This window comes from Diadema setosum, chromosome 19 (genome assembly GCF_964275005.1).
Source record: "Diadema setosum chromosome 19, eeDiaSeto1, whole genome shotgun sequence".
Classification (NCBI taxonomy): Eukaryota; Metazoa; Echinodermata; class Echinoidea; order Diadematoida; family Diadematidae; genus Diadema; species Diadema setosum.
In genome coordinates this window covers 20,533,804-20,551,883 of record NC_092703.1, presented here as the reverse complement: position 1 = coordinate 20,551,883, position 18,080 = coordinate 20,533,804, and the positions used below count along the sequence as shown (strand labels likewise).

The 18,080-nt window shown below is 40.2% G+C and overlaps 1 protein-coding gene across 1 annotated transcript in view; it reads right to left on the bottom strand.

The window, feature by feature from the left end:
* The window catches only part of LOC140243096 (uncharacterized), a 205,940-nt gene that overhangs the window by 21,399 nt on the left and 166,461 nt on the right, over positions 1-18,080 (bottom strand). Inside the window, exons 9-10 of the mRNA XM_072322829.1 lie at positions 14,973-15,098; positions 3,703-3,800 (exon numbers count right to left, since the gene is read on the bottom strand). Coding sequence (XP_072178930.1) covers positions 3,703-3,800; positions 14,973-15,098 — 224 coding nt within the window. The remainder of the gene's footprint in view (positions 1-3,702; positions 3,801-14,972; positions 15,099-18,080) is intronic.

Genomic DNA, 18,080 nt, shown 5'->3' with positions numbered 1-18,080 from the left:
TTCCATGAAGAGTCAATATTTGAATTTTCACCTTGCAAAAAAAGGTAAATTTGCCTGCACATGCTTGAACACGTGCAGACAAAATATTTGTTTATTTCTGCCTTCCCTAAATATCCTACCATTATCATTCCATTTATCCATTCTTCCCTTCTCTGATATAAATCTATAAGAATTTCCTTTGAGCTCTGATGATCAAAGCATCTTGAAGCGGGTTTGGGGGGGGGGGGGGGAAGAGCACATTACATAGCATTTATCACATTACCTATTCTTCATGATAACAAAGCGACATAGAGTTTTGTAAGTGCGACAGGTACAGCATGTTTGCTTTGCCGGGGATGCTCTGATGCACATGGTGATGTCTGATCACGAGAAGAAGTCTCTGGAATCCAGAAATGTATTTGCGAAGTTCGGAGTGGGTACAGGCATGACTTCAAAATCAAGGAAGGCTGATTGTTGTGACGCAGTCAACTCTGATCAGCATTTAGGTACTACACCTTTTTTCTGGCTGTAGACTGAAGAATAAAACATTTCCTGATATGTTACGAAGAGATATCAAAGGAACTACAGAGTCCCAAGTACGCCTATCCATGTCACCCTGAGGATTCATATTCTATACGCAACTTTGTCTGCAGCATCAGCTTTGTCTTTGAATAATAAAAATGATAATAATAAAAAGAGAGACTCTTAAAAGACATCAAGAAGTAAACAACATATAAAATGCCTCGATGGTTGATGATATGCAACTTTGGTTTGAAGTCAACGGAAATGCAAGAGATATTCATTCATTTCCTTATACCCCCTCCCTGTTTACAACCCTCGCCATTTACTGGAGTTCAGCTTGAGGGCACGCCTAGAGGAATTTGTTTTTTTCTCCCCTTTTTGGGTATTTTTTTAAAACAAACCAAGCAAGGGGAGAAAGGAACACCGAAGCAGGTCAACCATGATTGCCTTTAAATGATGAAGACATCCTGGAATTTAGCTTGCGCAGACGACACCTGGGAATGTCTTTCATTCACTTCCATAGCCGTCTCTCCCTGCCCAGGTACCTAAAGGCCCGAAAACAAAGTCCTGTGGATGATAGCTCTGGTGTGGTAGCTTGTCGAAGTCAAAAAGCCCTCCCCACATGGCACGCAATCGCCATTATGAGTCAATCTGTGAACGTCTCGCTTTGAACAATGGTGTTTTCACAACGAGCTTGATTCGGAGATGTATCTAATGTAAGATTTCATCCTGTAAACATCCCTAAGTGTGCCTGCTCTTTACATGACTGCAATATCAGAAGAGCAAACAAATTGTGGTTTTCATTGTAAAAGATAGAGCTTGTACACATATACATGAACTCCCTTCATGAGTTACATATTCAGGAAGACGAGACATGTTAGATCTATATGCTTTAAAAAAAAATACATTGAGCATTTTTTGTTAGTTTGATCTATTCTCTGTATTTCCCTGTCATACCATACTGCCCCCTTCCCAAATGAAATTTGCCATTTGATACACTCATAGGGGTAGGACTAATGGCTTATTAAAGAAGAAAAAAAAATTGTCACAATTACGTGCACGGCTGAGGTTCAACAGCCTAAATGCCTGCAGTTGTTGGTTGTGTGCCATTACGCACAGACAGTGTAAACGTGATGTAGACAGCCGCTCAAATGACAGATCATATCCCCCACTAGCAGGTCACATGACCTCAGGGTCACTACGCAATACATAGAGTTATCATTACTGACATGACATCAAGCCTACAGCGCTGCCATATATACATACCCTCACGATAACCAGAACTCACAAGTAAAATATGAGGGCACTTGCCTTAAACAATAGTGTATAACACTTGCTACTCATCTTCTTAAGAGCTATAGAATCCTTACCCCCCCCCCCCCCCATACACAGAGACAAACTCAAAGACATATTTAAACTTATCAAACAGACATTGGAAGAGCATACAAGAGTAGGAACTTATATTTCTATGATCAGCTAAGCCCTCAAACACTTCTCATGAAGGACACACACAAAAAAAGAATCTTACTTATTTGAACTAGATTACAAGGTTTCTTTTCGGTCAACACACTCTCAAGTTCAATGATCAGTGTTATGACATCTTCTACAATAAACAAATCCTCTTAAACGAGATAACACCATTGAAGAATACTTTTTGCTTTACTTCGAAAACTAAGGAAAAAGTACAAGAGACCTTGGCATGCCGCAACAAAAAAAGTGCATTTGGAATGGTAAACATCTTGAATACAGATCTGGTGTTATCTCATTCAAGTGAGAAAAAAATGCCGTTTTGTTCCTTCTCAAAGTGTAGCACAATGGGTACTCGACCAACAATTTTACAGATGTATGGTGGGGGGGGGGGGGGTAGGTAGGTAGGTGGTAGGAGGAGAGAGGGGAGGTACACTATGGGAAGAGAGTTCTGTTTTGGGGTGGACTAGTTCTAGTGGTGGACTTGTTGGAACTCTACTGAGAGATACACACGTGGTAGGCCTATAGTCCAAGCTTCAGGCCCGGTTCCATTCATAGCCACTTCATTCATGCCCCGCTAGTTCTACCCACGCTAGGACGTGCCTAAGAGGGGTAGCAGAGGGTGACCCACACTTGTGAAATGATTGCGTGCTGTTATCCTTTCGGAAAACCACAAATATTCGCGCGCTGGTGGCAAATATTCACGCAGACTGGAAAGTACACAATTGTATTCGTTGCAAATCTAGAATCTCTTTACATTGAGCAGATCAGCATGGTTTATAAATAATTGTTTGAGATTTTATTATGGTTTTCCACACAAACCCCAATATCTGATTTTTTTTTTTAATCTGATTAATACTGATTGAATTTCATTTGACCAAATATTACTTTCATGTAACCTCATAAACCACACAACATGACATTGTTCCATAACAAAGAGTGAAATCTGTACATCTCTTTCACAAAACAGAACAACATCTCTTTTTTTCTGTTGCAAGGTTTATGATGATGAGCAATCAATCAATGGCTTTCAGGTGCTATAAATTGAATAACACCCAGGGCTTCAACAGTTCAAATTTCTCGGTGATCCAGCAAGTTAAAACCATTCACACACAGAGACATGCACATGTGGGACTTTGGGGGATATCCAACTTGTGTCATACAATTTGGATTGATTTAATGCTACGCAAAATACACACTGCTGTACATACTTCCTAGTGGTTTCTCAAACTGTATGGGGCTTTCATGCTCGAGCTTTTCTGTTTTCTTTTCTTTCTTTTTTTTTTTGGTGTGTGTGTGTGTGTTGGGGGGGGGGGGGTGCTGTCATACTGGCAGTCAAAGAAAAACAACAAATTATTGAGAAACATGAAAAATGAGCCCTAAATCCAAACAGTGGCAACCAATGCAATACATCATGCAGTCAAATAAACTCTATAAATCTATTGAGTCTGGTAACACAGAAATACGTCATTTTCTGTTCACTAGAGTGTACGTGTGATTGCATAGAGTTTGGCAGGATAAAAAACTGGAAAAGCACTTACAGAAGTTGCCTATCACTCTCCCTATCTGTCTCTCAATATTGGTTATTAAATTAAATAATCATTACTTATTCAATAAATATTTCATAGATAAGTATGAAATTTTATAAATGAATATAAAGCTACTAAATAAAGTATATGGCAATAATATGGTGAAAAATCAGAATCAACTAAAAACAAGTTTATCATGTCTCACCTTTTGTCTTGCGCAGTCTTCACCTTTGATGTAGTGAGGGCGTTCTTCAATACGGCAGAGGGTGCTGACCGCCTCCTTGTCGAAAGGGCCTTGAATTTCTGTGAACAGGAAACCAGAGATAGAATTCAGTATGATCAAATCTTATCTTGTGACCACATACATTCATATGATCCAATGTCAAATATTGGGATGTTCTGTCAAAAACAAAACACAACAAAACAAAACAAAGAAATTACGGAAAAACACAAACAACAAAATGCAAACCAAAATCGGACAAAACAGAAAAAGAAATCATAACAATCACATTCCATTTACATGAGTCAAAGATAGGATTGAAGGAATTCTCAATTGTGATGTATCTGATATCGTCAAAACAGTCTCTGAAGGTATGCAACATTGGAGGAAAATGCACGAGTGGCACATGGGTTCACACTTGTATCAATGTAACTAGTGTTACTCTGTTTGCCCAAGGAAGGACGATAGATACACTATGATGGCTTCGAGCGGGCATTACGATATATAGAGTTTGTCAGCCATATCTTGACTGAGTTGTAATATTATCATTCATAACTTCCTGAATGCGGCGACGATCACAATTTCATTGAGGTAACTACGAAACTGAGCAAACAAGGAATGCAATGCTTGGTTCCACTCGATGGACAGTGTGATAAACAGGCGGAGTGAGGGGAATGAAAAATTATCAAATGAGAGAGAAAAAAAAAAGTTTCCTTTTAGTTCTTTTCAAGCAATACATCCGATAACCACTGTGATACACTACACAATTGCCTGTCCATGACTGATCTTTCCATGGCAAGGACGACCTTTGCTGGTCAACTCTTCTGCCGACCCACTGGGCAAATATGAGCTAAACATATCTCCAACATATTTCCATGTATGAAAGTATGATCACTATTAGAATTGGGAAGCTGCGTCAGTTTTTACGACCTCTGCCCTCTTCAAAATAGCAATCCTGTCCAGTAATACATAGCTACTTGAGTAGAATTCATATTTATTCAGAGTTTATTCATATTACACATTGTTTGACTCCACAAGTCTTCCCATTATGTCTATTGGTAGCAAGGACAAAATTCCATGCAACATAATCAGTGTGGGCTAAACAGTCCAAATGTAAAAAAAAAATTAAAAAAAAAATATGACATTGATGACTGTTACAGCAAATATAATTACCAATACATGGGACTGTCACTCATCAGTAAAATTTTGGAGATGCAGATGTGCACCACAGTGTAATACAATATGACGAATGGAAGGGGAGCTGGACTACCCTGAACTTTTTCACGCATCGTGATCACCGACACATCCACCAGGACTGCCACAGAGACCAGCAGGCATTGCGGTTTGGGGATTTTTGCAGTTACGAAATGCACTTAACCCGATATGACAGATTGATCAAGTACCGCTATCAATGCTACTTCTAACTTGTCAAGTGTACAGGGGAAGTCACGTTGGGAGGTTAAGTTTACTTGCTTTCTAAAAACAATTCTTCTCTCCCAGAAGAGACAAGAGGGCGAGACATGAGGACGAACTACACCGACATCGACGCGGAAGTGCGACGGCGGAAGCAGTTGTTCCACCAACTGGATCCTGTTTGAAATCAGCAGTTTTTCTAAATTGATATAGTGTATGTGTGTGTATGTGAGTGTGGGTGCGGGTAGTGGGCGTGTGATGGGTGGTCACCATTTCATAAAGACTCAAAATAGGCTGTGACTGATACGGAAGCGAAGGACAAATTTCTACAGGTATCACAACTTGGCTTCTGGTTACCTACCCATCCTGCAGTTGCAGATCCAGGGCTGATGTGTTGGTCACCTAGTGTTGCATAAGCTTCGCAATTTACAGTAATACGTTTATATAAGAATCCCTTCTCATTATGTAATTCACTGACACTCTGAACTAGTAATTGACTCATTGTTTGTTTCAAGATTTTGATACTAGTCAATGTCTATTCAGTGTCTGTAAAGTGCTTAAAAATGTTTTTACTAGGTGCTATATGAATTGTTCATATCATTATCATTTTTATCTAAGTCAAAATGCATTCTCTTTTGCCAATTATAACAAAACTAATATTTTGTAACTTACCGGGGAAAACAGATTTTTAAAATAAGAGTCCATACACATAAAACCATACTTATTAAAAGCGTATTACATAACCAACATAACACACATGACCTGGTCTTGCATAATCTCTGCTTTTCAGTTAGCCGTACCAGTTAGTACATAAGATACCTGAACACGGCACAAACAATTACATCACAACTTTAAATTACATGACAAGAGTACTGACAAAGCTTCCACAATCATACCCCCAACACACATTACATAACAGACCATTCCTGTTTCTCTGTATATATCTTTATTATGAAGTCTTCTTTTTAGAATACCTCTGGCATCACAGCAAATTTCTAAATAGGAATGAACATTAGTAGGAAGAGCCTTCAGCCCCTCACATAGGCATTTAAGCATAATATGACAACCAACAGAATCTAGAAACTTATAAAACAGATTTACTTATAAAAGAGATTTGGCCATCCCAAGGAGGTATCACACAAACCGACATACAGCGCTCACAGATGACCAAAAACCCTGTCACAAGACTGCAAGCCACTATACTGGTGTTTTCTAGAAAGTAAATGCTTTTGAAGACACTACAATGAGACAGTCATGTAATAACTAATTAACTGCTAACAATATCATGGAGTTGCTATCTTCATCAATAACTATTTTTTCATATAAGGAAGCTTCGCAGCTCCCCACAGATACCTTGAATTGTTTGCTTAATAGGCGTATCACCATTTGTAACAAAAAAAAAAATCACCTCAAAGACCAGAATAACTCATTGCAACACGAATCTGTTTCTGCTAGAAATGAAATAAAATGTAAACCTCTAGTGTCAATGCTACTTACTTGAAAAGGAGAATTCATTTTCACCTCATGCTCAATCACGGTTGTCACTGATCCATATCATAAAGGAAAGCAAAAGTTTTGGTTGCTACATGAAAAACATCGACTAAGTTATCCACCAGTACCAATGACAGCACCACTAGATATGACCAGTATCGAGTAAATCTAGAACACCTCTGCTACAAGAGAGAGACCACACATTTTCACGCTCCACTTTGCCAAATTTTGGTGATTCAAAGTGTTGGAATGGCACAACTTTGATGTCATCATCCACCGATAAGATCTCATCTTGAACAGGCAACACGCAGGAAAACAATCAAGGAATCGAGCTTCGCTCGCTCGACTTCTTCAGCTGATCGGTATCACAGGAACATTCCTTAATAATGAACTTCATCATCATCATCTTCTTCACCGACGACCCAGTCATCTATGGCAAACTAATCACGTCTCGCGCAAACATTGAGTCACAGTCTTGCAGACATACTGGTATTCCATGCTGGTCACTGCTATCATCATTTCACAGATTCTTCACATAGCGCAGACATGGCAAATTTTCGACCAGAGTTAACATTTAATCTCTTGAAGGTCTGTGCCGAAATCTGTCTGCACAATGACACGATTCTCTTCACAGATGCGATTCTAGGATCACACCACACACATACTGCTCCTACAGACAGTCCTAGTTCTACTGAGAATCTGAAGGGTCAGTTCCAGCTTGTGGCAGTTCGTCCATGCGTTGGTCAGCCTTATCAGCCTTATCGGCTCAAAAAGTGAGCAAGTCCAAGCTCAGTCAACGAGGGTGGCACAGAGGCAACGTCCAGCTGAAACCATCAAAACTGTTTATGCAAGGCAAGACCTCTGTCCACAAACATGACCACAAACAGAAGAGAACTGAAGTTAGTCCACGCTGGAAAAACTCTGATATCTCATATCTAAATCCCCACTCAAGATACAAGTTCTACACACAAGCTCGCACACCGCTGAGCATCGCTGGAATACTGATTATGGTACAATAGCTTAGTTGTTGCTTTTCCTCCGTTTGCTGCTGGAGGCACTAGTATTGTTCACATGACATTCCGAATCTTGAAGATTAGTCGATGATTAGAACAACAAGACATCTCAGAGTTTATCAGGTATGCTCATCCAAGAACAGCGGAGGGTCCCCACCCATAGTTTAGCATTGTGTGGATGCGATACTCAACAGACTCGAAAAATATACCCCTTTCATAAACTCATCCTCCTATTATCCGCATAAGAATAATGCGGACAATTCAATAAAAAATGCGTTCACAAACTCTGAAAATAATCCGCATTATTTTTACGAGCGCCCGTCATGAAAAAGGCGGATAATCGTCATGGTGACTGCACACGTCCCTCCTGCAGGAAAGACAGGTGACGTTTGACCGCACCCCGGCAATATCCGCATTATTTGGGTTTGCGTTCATAAACTCCAAATCTGGTCCCGATGCTGCTATTATGCGGATAATAGAAGGGTCGAAATAAAGCGCATTATTCTTTCCCCGCTCCGATTTTACGACCAAATGTTGCGGATATTATCCGCATTATTGAGTTTATGAAAGGGTATTAGTGTTATCTCTCAATGAACCCTCTTCCTCTGTCGCTTTAGGGTCAACCTCCAGTGCATGTAGTACACTACTGTGTCATCGCACATTATCAGGTTTATCACTAGCACTGCATGTACAATTCTTCTTGTTCTGAGGTTTAATTATCAAGTGGGACTCTAACTTAGAAATTCTTTAAAATTAGGCGTCCTGTGGATGTACATCTTAATTTAAAACTGTAAGCTTATCATCAAAGTTTGAAAATTCAAAGATTACAAACGACATGTGAACGTTGCCACTGACAGTACCTCCAATGGACTTATGATATTAAACTCCTTGCACTGACAGAGCAGAGCAAGATGTATGCACTACTAAGCCACCTCTAATCAGGCCAATTTTGGTCTTTTGGTTATAAGGATTAACTGAGATACGGAGATTTACCATGTCAACTTTGTTTTCTTGACATACCTCTAGCTATCAAATTCTTCAATGACTGATTACACTCCCCACCCCCCCCCCCCCTTTGGCATGCATTCTGCTCTCTCTTCAGAGCAAAAATTAGCCGTGCTATTGGAAAAACAGAAATTCATGTTTGAACAGAATACATATATGATTTTCTCAAAATAGATAATGTTTTATCTCAATTCTACACGTTTTAAACTAAAAATTCCCTTTCAAGGCACTTTCTTAAGCAAATCTGTGATACTTTACTGCACAAGCTGGTTTACTTTTAAAAGTAGTGAAAAATGATTTCTATTTATCTGAATTTCAACTAAAAAGTATCACATTACATGAAGATATCAATTAGCACTTTTGGGACTATACCAATACATCACAGCTTTCTGCTTTTATCTAATGCCACTGACTATGGTCTAAAAATCCACAACAGCTTGGAGTTTCAGCTATTCCACAGGTCATAAATATTTGACATGCCACTGAATCAGATAAGGAGACATGCCCCGACCCATATAATAGGCTGTAGCTTCTTTTATCATTCTGTCGCTATTTTTCAAGACATACTTCCCATATATGTCATACAACAATGATCTGCTTTTGAATATGATGTAATATGAATCTCACAAACAAAGCATTCCTTTTTCTTATACGGTAAATACAATTGTTGAAAACATAATTTCTTTACACACATTCAACACTGTAATACTTCCTGAGTCTAAGTGCATAAATATCAAACCTGACAGTCAAATGCATTTATAAATTATGTACATGCTCAGTGTGAAAGAGCCAGGTGTATCATAAATGAGTGCATAACTGTAGATGGTCTTCCCTCTCTTTATGGCCATCCCATTCATGAAGAATTCAGACGTAGCTGGACTGGACACAAAGAAAAAATGACCATCAGGGTCTGTCTGGTTCACTAGGTAACAATGAATTGATAGAGCAGACACCAGAATTTATTGCACGAATGTAATGAGGGAACAATTGAAGGGGCTGGAAAATGAGAGAAATGTTTGGAGGATGGGGTAATCACCAGCCATAAAACCTCCCAGCCACAGGTGCAAACTTACCCACTGCCGGCGCGAGGCACGCACCGACCGCCTGGTATCTTCGGATGGCATGACTGGCGGCGGAGGTACGTGTATAGTCTAAGAAATGATCTCTCCTTCACAACGTCTGTGATGGTGTGGAGACCCACAGACCTTTATAGTTTGAAAGCTCAGAGAGGCAGCCTGAGCATACTGGTCAATTCAAGAGGCAACACCACGGCCAGATCATAATGACAGCAAGACAAAGGATCATTAATGATTGGGTTTAGTCATGTTAAAGTTCTCACTTCAGTTGTAAGTTGATTCTTCTCCTTTCTATAATCCAGATCCGCTGACTTGAGGCAAATGTATACACAAATCTCTATCGCACAATCAAACCAAGTATGGGGTAAAAGTAGACCATTGGTTCTCACAACCTGGCGGAGTACACATGGGGTTGATGTGTCCAAGAAGGTATCAAACTAAACGCTTCCTGTTTCTCCCTTATAAACATCAGGGAGCAAGTGAAGCCCCTGCATGAAGAACGCTGGGCTCGCTGTTGGCACAAATCGCAGAGAAGTCAACAATGAACGTCTTCCAATGACATCAATTTCTCACCCAGTCTGTCGAATGGGGAAAAAAAAAGAAAAAAAAAAGAGGGGAAACTTGAACCACATGCGTCATGTATGCTGTTAGGACTTTATGGCCTTTCCCTTCTCTCTGCTGTGTCGACCTCCACTTCGGTGCGGGTGTCCTGGTAGGCTGAATGCTAAACAGCCAACTGACAGTAATGTGAGCTGAGCGCAGGGGTAAGATCAGCCACCAGGGGGAGAGAGAGAGAGAAGGGGAGAGCTGTACCGAGTCGTTATCTGGCCAGCAGAATTCGTTCCCAGTGATATACGAGCGGTAGTGGTTCAAACTGGCATACTCCAGCGGTCCGGCAGTAGTACCACTACGCAGGGGTTGGGTTACACCAACAGACACCTGACCCGTACGGTGGTGCATGTCAGCTACCATCCCTCCCCTCTTTCTCCAATGTATACAGTATATACACACACACACATACGTTCACACAGACACACACACACATTATCATATCACATGAAGAAACTTTTCCAGTGGCTGTATATACACCATCATGGCACGTACAAACTTGGCTACATTTTGGGCCCTCTCTCAACTGTGAGGAGTGGACAGCATCCAACGCATAAAAATGACGGTTAAGAGCTGTTACGGCTTTTTTCTTGATGTGTCACTTACAACCACATTCCACTGTCACGAAAGGGGGTCACAAACTGTCAACATCAATTTGAATATCTCTGCAAGTTGCCTCTGTGTGAAAGAGGTCTGCAAACAAGATCTACAATTTGTGGCATTTTTTTTGCCTACCCCACCCCCCCCCCCTTTTCTGGGGTAGCCATCACAGCATAGTCTGATCAATTAGGTTGTCTGCAATGTGACACATTCCCCATTAAGATTATTTATATACAGACCTGTAGCATGTTTCACTCCCAGGTTTCCTTTCAACAGGTTCCATGACAGAATAAGTGCAATGCCTCCGCTAAATTAGCACACAGTCTCACCGTGTCAAAGAGGCTAGCATACGGTTACGAGGAACCACACTGGGACGACAGAGGGAGCTTGTTTCACTCCTGAATTCACTTCTGCAAATGCCGACAAACCTCAAACGAGAACTGCAAGGTGCCTTCGAAAATAGCATTTCAGTCTCACTGAGCTGAAATGCCAGCATACGACTCTGAAGAAAGTGATACAATGTCGGGGAGTTCCACCTTTCAATAATGACACACATTACGAACAGAAGTACCTGAGGTCATTTTTCGGCATGAGAGAAGACGCCCGTCCAGATTACTGTTGACACTCATACACAGTGCATGCCGGTCTTTGGTGTCAAAACTTTTTGTGTCTCAGTATGCAGCTTCACTATTTTGGTCGTTGCCTTTGTTTTTGTCAAAAGATAACTTGAAAGGACTCTTGCATTTGCAAGAAATTCAACAGGAAGGTGAGAAATGTAACTTGGGTTGTAGCACTTTGGGATCCTTTCTCTTCCCTGCCTGGCTGGAAATAGCTCAACAAACAGCATTATCTTTAGAGCAAATAAAAAGGAGCAAACCATTACAATTTGTATCTATCTCTGTCTTCTGACAAAGGGTTCCTCTGTTTTATTCACCACAATTGCAATACTAAGCATATCAACGTAATTGAAAAATGACCAACTCTATATAGGTTACCTACATTTAGGCCTATTTTTTTAAACTATCCCCTTCCTCTTTTGGTGGCATGCACTTCAACTTGGTATGATGTCATAATTCATACCCGATTCTTGACAGGTAAATATCAAATATTGAACTTACGGCAAATGGCGTAATCACTCCTCGGCAGAGCTTCTCTGCCTCACAATCCCTATTCTCCGGCATTGAATATCGAAAAGTGTCAACAATGATGGGGAGGATAATGCGCAACCTGAAACTCCCGTACCCATTCGACAAGTCGACGAGATAAACACGAGGTCCGGACAAGGGTGAGATCAATAGCATGCCCCGGGGGCAAAGAGAAGAAAGAGAGAGAGAGAAAAAAAGGCGCACATTGGGTTCCAGCACCGCCGATTGTCAACGATAAGTCAATAGAACATGGAAAGTGAATAGAAGACTGGCACGGGCCATTCATCCAATGGACATTGAAGTACAAGAATGTGCCACTGAATGGCGGGACTGGACAACAATAGTCTTCTCGTAGCTGAGCATGCTGGGTAACACAAGTTTGTCTTGTAAGAAGTGAACGTGATTGTTTTCCCCCTTTCTTTTGACAGCGGGACAAGCGTCAAATGCATTCCTTGAAACTACTCTTCCGTCTCACAGAATCGCCTCATGACTTTTATTTTGGTGTAACATCGCTCACCACTCATACAAGCACAACATGGAATTGGACTTAACTGTCATCTCAGTCTTCCATAACATTTCTGTTACTCACATTAACCTTGGATCAGGTTTATATGTCCCTCTCTCTCTTTTCTTTCTTAATATCTTTTTTTTTTCTCTCTCAACAGCAAAAGTCCGATTGAGGAAAACCATATGCATCAACAAAACTCCCCACAACTTGAGTTGATAAGAATAATCTAGATACACACTCTCATACAAGAAGGGCAAACATCTTCAAGCCGTGTCCCATCCCCATATTAGGAGTTGAATTGTTGCACGTGAAAGTGGGGGGGGGGGGGAATAAGAAAGAGAGATGGAAAGAAGAAAAGACAGGGTCACTAAAAGGTAGATGGATAAGGGAAAGATATTGTGAGATGGAGAGAGGGATAGAAGGAGAGACAGAAGGAAATGATGCCTGCAGCATCCTTCAAGGTGGAGACAGAGAGATAAGAGAGATACAGATGAGAGATGGGTAGGCCCTATAAGAAGAGATGGTGTAAAATGGATAAAGTGAATACAGAAAGTGACAAAGAGAGATGAAGAGATGGAGGGAATGGAAAGATTAATAATTTAAAAAGAACACCGAATAAGAATATAAAAACTGAAAGAGATGAAAAGGTGGAAAGAGAGGAAGGGCGGGGGGGGGGGGGGGGAGATGGGAAGGCAGGCACAAAGCAGGGATATAAATGAGGAGACAGAAAGATGCTGATTGGTTGAATGGTTGGTTATCCCATCTCGGGCAGATAATTGGAAGTCTCCTGCTGGTTAAAGCAGCATCATCCCGCCTCTCCCATCATAACCATCAACATCCCATCAAACATTTAAAGCCACCATAGACAGAGACAAAGTCATATAACATATCCTGGCAAACTAAGACACCAATCAGCCAATGCAAGCCAGATACAGCATAAGAAAAGAAGCCAACTGGTTCCTCACCTTGATCCTGACAACATGTAAAATGTACTAAGGGCCTATTTCTTGCTGCAGGGACCCTGATTGTTTCAGTCACTACTGCTACTAGCATAACTTGGCAATGGTATCTCCATGCAGCATTAATGGGGATGTCAATCCTGAGGTTTTCTACTATTTTGTGATTTCATTTACTTCCTTTATTCTGAAAACTATTATTCTGTCTCGACTAATGATTCATGTATCCCCATGCCCATTCATTGTCTAAATATAAACACTTATTCTCAGAAATCAAGAGAAATATTACACTACCAGCTTCTGAGTTGATGATCATAAAATTTCTGATTTTCAAAGAATCAAACCCATAGACCCTATTTGGATACTGCAAGTGAAATGAAAGAGCGAATAAATTACTGGTATTGAAGTACTGGTAATGACCACGCAAGCATGGTTTGCAGTGCTGACTTTTAGACAAACTTGGGCATAAATCTTTTTAAATGACAAGTTTCAAGATGCCTCCATATTTACTTTCCCATGTTTAATACCGTGGAGCCTGGCAGCAAGACTACACAGAGTGCTGTGAAATCATCATATCCTATTTATGCACTCGATAATTTGCCAGACAAGAACCAAAAAGACATCCCACAACATTGCATACCTCTGGACAAGGTTTAATGTGAAAGTTCTCCAACCACCCACACAGATACCACACAACAGGGAGATCATAACGATGTGATATGATTGTTCCAAGATGTTTTTCGAAGGTCTTTAAAGTAAGAACCTTTTTTTTTGGGGGGGGGGGGGTGGGGGGTATCAATGTATGATGTAGCAGTAAAGCTCACATATGTACAGGTAGAAGTCCATACTGTTCTTTTAACAGCCTTCTTCAAATAAACAATATCATCATAATTCAGAGATACACAGAAATCTGTATGAGGAGGAGCTTTGCTCTGGGGACCTTTGTGATGATTACTGTATCAGCACTGAAGGGAACAAAACAGTACATGAACGCAGAAGGGGCACAAATGTGCAAATAGAGGGTTGAATTGGTTTGGAATTATTGGTGTAAATGGCAAGCTCTTTCAGTTTTTAGTCTTCTAATCTTAACGATGAAAAAGTGGGATCACAGATATTCTCTCTTTAACTCAATTCAAAAGATAAAATGGGTGCTGAGGAGTTTTGGCCTCTCTCTATCTCTCCATTGTTCCTCCTGAGCAGAAAGTGGTCAACACAAGCCAATTTTCCAAAAGGTGGACTATTAGTGTAATTATACTGAATGCAACCAGATTCAATCAATTCAGACAAGATTGACACATACCACATATTTAAACACAAAAGCAGGTTAACAAAAAAACAAACAAAAACAAACAATAGATGGTTGAATGGACACATAGACAGACAGATAAACATGACAAGAGGCCAGTGGTCAGTGATCCTGACCGTGCACATTCACTCACCTGTGCTTTGGTCATCTCCTTGGTGCCAAAGAGGTTGAGCTCGTCGTGAGGGAAGCGCTCCTGCACCTGGAGGAGGCGGGCCTCATTCTCCGCCAGCATCATCTCCTCCTCCCGCTCCTTCACCATCTGGAGGGTGGATAAAGTGAAGGCGAATTTCAAGGTTATCATCAACGTTACGTCGCAAACAAAGCAGAAGAGGAAGTGGTGATTTTACACACTGTAAATCACCATCTGGTTACACAATTTGAGCAGAAGCTCAATGAAGTTTGATAGGCACCACTAGTATATATTGTACATATGCCATATATTTAGTGAGTCTAATTTTTCCCACATCGTGACTGCCCAATGATTTTACAAGTGGTTGAATTTGCAATTGTGGAGTGTATATAACTGAATGAGAAATGTTTGCATGCACATCGCATTCATGTTAGGATCAGAGTTAAAACTGTCGTATGTTATATAAAATTCGCAAAATAGCACCATACTCATAAAATTTGCAAAAATAAAAACCTCACAAAATATATGGCACATATGGTATTGAACTATCAAAGAACTATAAGTAAAGACAGATGTATACAGAGCCATATACATGGAAAAGTGTGGTACAATTTGTAAAAAGAGAATTTGGCCCCAAATGCCATACACAGCAATGCAAATGATTGGTACAAAACAGCACATATGTCAGTCTTTATCGTACTTTACCTTATAGGGCATGCAAGACATTTCTCACAACACATGTGAATGGGACAGCTCAGATATCACATGCACTCTTCAAGCCATCGAAAAAAATGACGGAAAAATTAGACGGAAAATGAAAGTGGCTTCGCTAAAAATATCATGCGTGCTGTCTATGTTTGAAGCTGATTGGCTAGAATGTCATATCTCTAATGGTGTTTCCGTGAGTTTTCCATGAAGTTATTGCACAATTGGGAAAACTTATGCACGGAAGAGGAAATACATCTTGTTTGAGAGAGCAATATGTTTTGTTCCTGAGAGTACTGCAATGTATTGGTGCATTGAGTTCAAGGAAGGATAAGCCATAAGTGTGCAGCCACATCCTTGCCAACTTAGATGGTTTCCTACAAATTTCTTCAATAGGAAAGAAATTTATACTGCAGTGCCCAATTTAGTCATTATATCACTTGTCATGGACAAAGAAAGATTACTGTAATTGTTACTGAATCATTTGATAACTGCCATGGCTTTACGCAATCTGCAAACTACAAAATATTGCTTAATCCTTTTATTCAATAGCAGAATAAAGAAAGAATTTCATGATTTATCTGATCTTTGAGATCTTATCTCGAAACAAGCGCTATTACATGGCATCCCATACCTTTAAGAAAAAGGAAAGGGAAAACAAGAGGAAAATTTTCCAGAGAAAAACTGATGTTTGTGTCAAGATTATTATTTGCTCGACAAAGAAGGAAAACATTTGTAAGGCGTAACAAATTGCCCTGTGGCTCTTGTTGACAGAACAAACCGAATCCGTGGCCAACATCAAATAGAAGCAGCAAGATTAAATCTGGGTGTACATATATTTCAAGAACTGCCAAGAGATTACAGCAATGATAAGCCACTCTGGATTATGGCTCCATTTTGATTTCTTTTTACTGGTATAGTGGGAGAGAAGCAACAGCAACACTTTGGTATCAGTTATCCCTGAACGTAGCCTAATGGTAGTAAAGTCCTTGTGTTGTCATCTCACGTAATAGGATGTTGCAAACATGGAGTTTCAAGACAACAAAGGACAATGTAAACTTCATTTACAACCTTCTTTGCTCTCATCATGACAAAGACAATGAAGGCCAACATAAACACCCTTTAACAACCTTGCTGCTCTCATCATGACAAGTTTTTCAAGTGCTGCTGCTGCAGGGGAATTACAAGACTCCATTACATTAATACTACTGACAACAAACTACCCAATACACACCAAATTCATATTTTCATCTATGGACTAGATCCAACTGTGCTGACTTCAAAACAGCATGGGCGAGATCGCTTGCTCCAGCCGCCAGCAAACATTGTTTGGTTTTTGCATATAAATCCAGCAAAGTCATCTGATGACTGCGATCGAGAGCCCTTCACATTCAGCATGGTAACTCATGTGCAGAATGCCGGAACGTTGCTCTCTGGTTGACCATGACACTGACGTGCAATGGCATCCATCTGAACCGTTGAAAGCCATTACCGTTGCTTTGTATCCATTTATCTCTTTTGCATTTTACAATCCTCGAGTAAAATTTCTCACCTTCTTGAATCCAGAATGTTCCATTCATTTGAAAACTACGCCCATTTTCTTTCTTTTCTTTTTTTTTTTTTTTTTGGGGGGGGGTTACATGGTTCTCATTCACTTCTTTATACCTGTTGATAGTAAAAATCTGAGGTCAAGTTCATCAACACTCTTTGAAATTGACACGTCCTACATATTCTGACACCCACAAATTTTCTACTGTAACAAATCAACCGCAATTTCCTCCTATGAAAAGCAGCAAAAAGCCTCAAAGAAGCAATGACTATTCTATTATGACAACAATATACCATCTTTCTGAGTGACGTCTTCATTTTCCCTCTCATTTGCTGGCAAATACAAAATGAAAAAGAAAAGCTGAAAGAATGACCATGGACCAGTATCATGTGTTTCCACCTTTTCAATTAAATATAGTCCCTGACAATAATCAGTAGGAGTATACTTGCCTCATACAGGGGGGTAGTCTGACCAGATGAAGAAATAGACTCGCATATATACCAATTGTACAACCAGGAACAATGATCATTCCAAATCCGTGGAATGTGGACTCTGCCATTGGATTCTTTTTATCTCCCCTTCATGTTCATGCCTTCTCAGCATAAGGAAGACTTACTGCAGTTTCAACTTCAACTTCAAAACTTTTCCCTCAAAGCAATTCCCCAAGAGACTTTCCGTTTATCTAAGAACAGTGCAAAGAGATACACAAAAAGTTCAAACTTGAGTGACCCTGGTTTTTGTTAACTGTCGGCAGTCATTTTTGTTTTGTTTTGCCCGGTTCAATTTTGATTGATCGTGGAGTCACAAATATGCAGCCGTGTTTGATTTGCTTTCAGGATCATGTGCATTTGGACGAC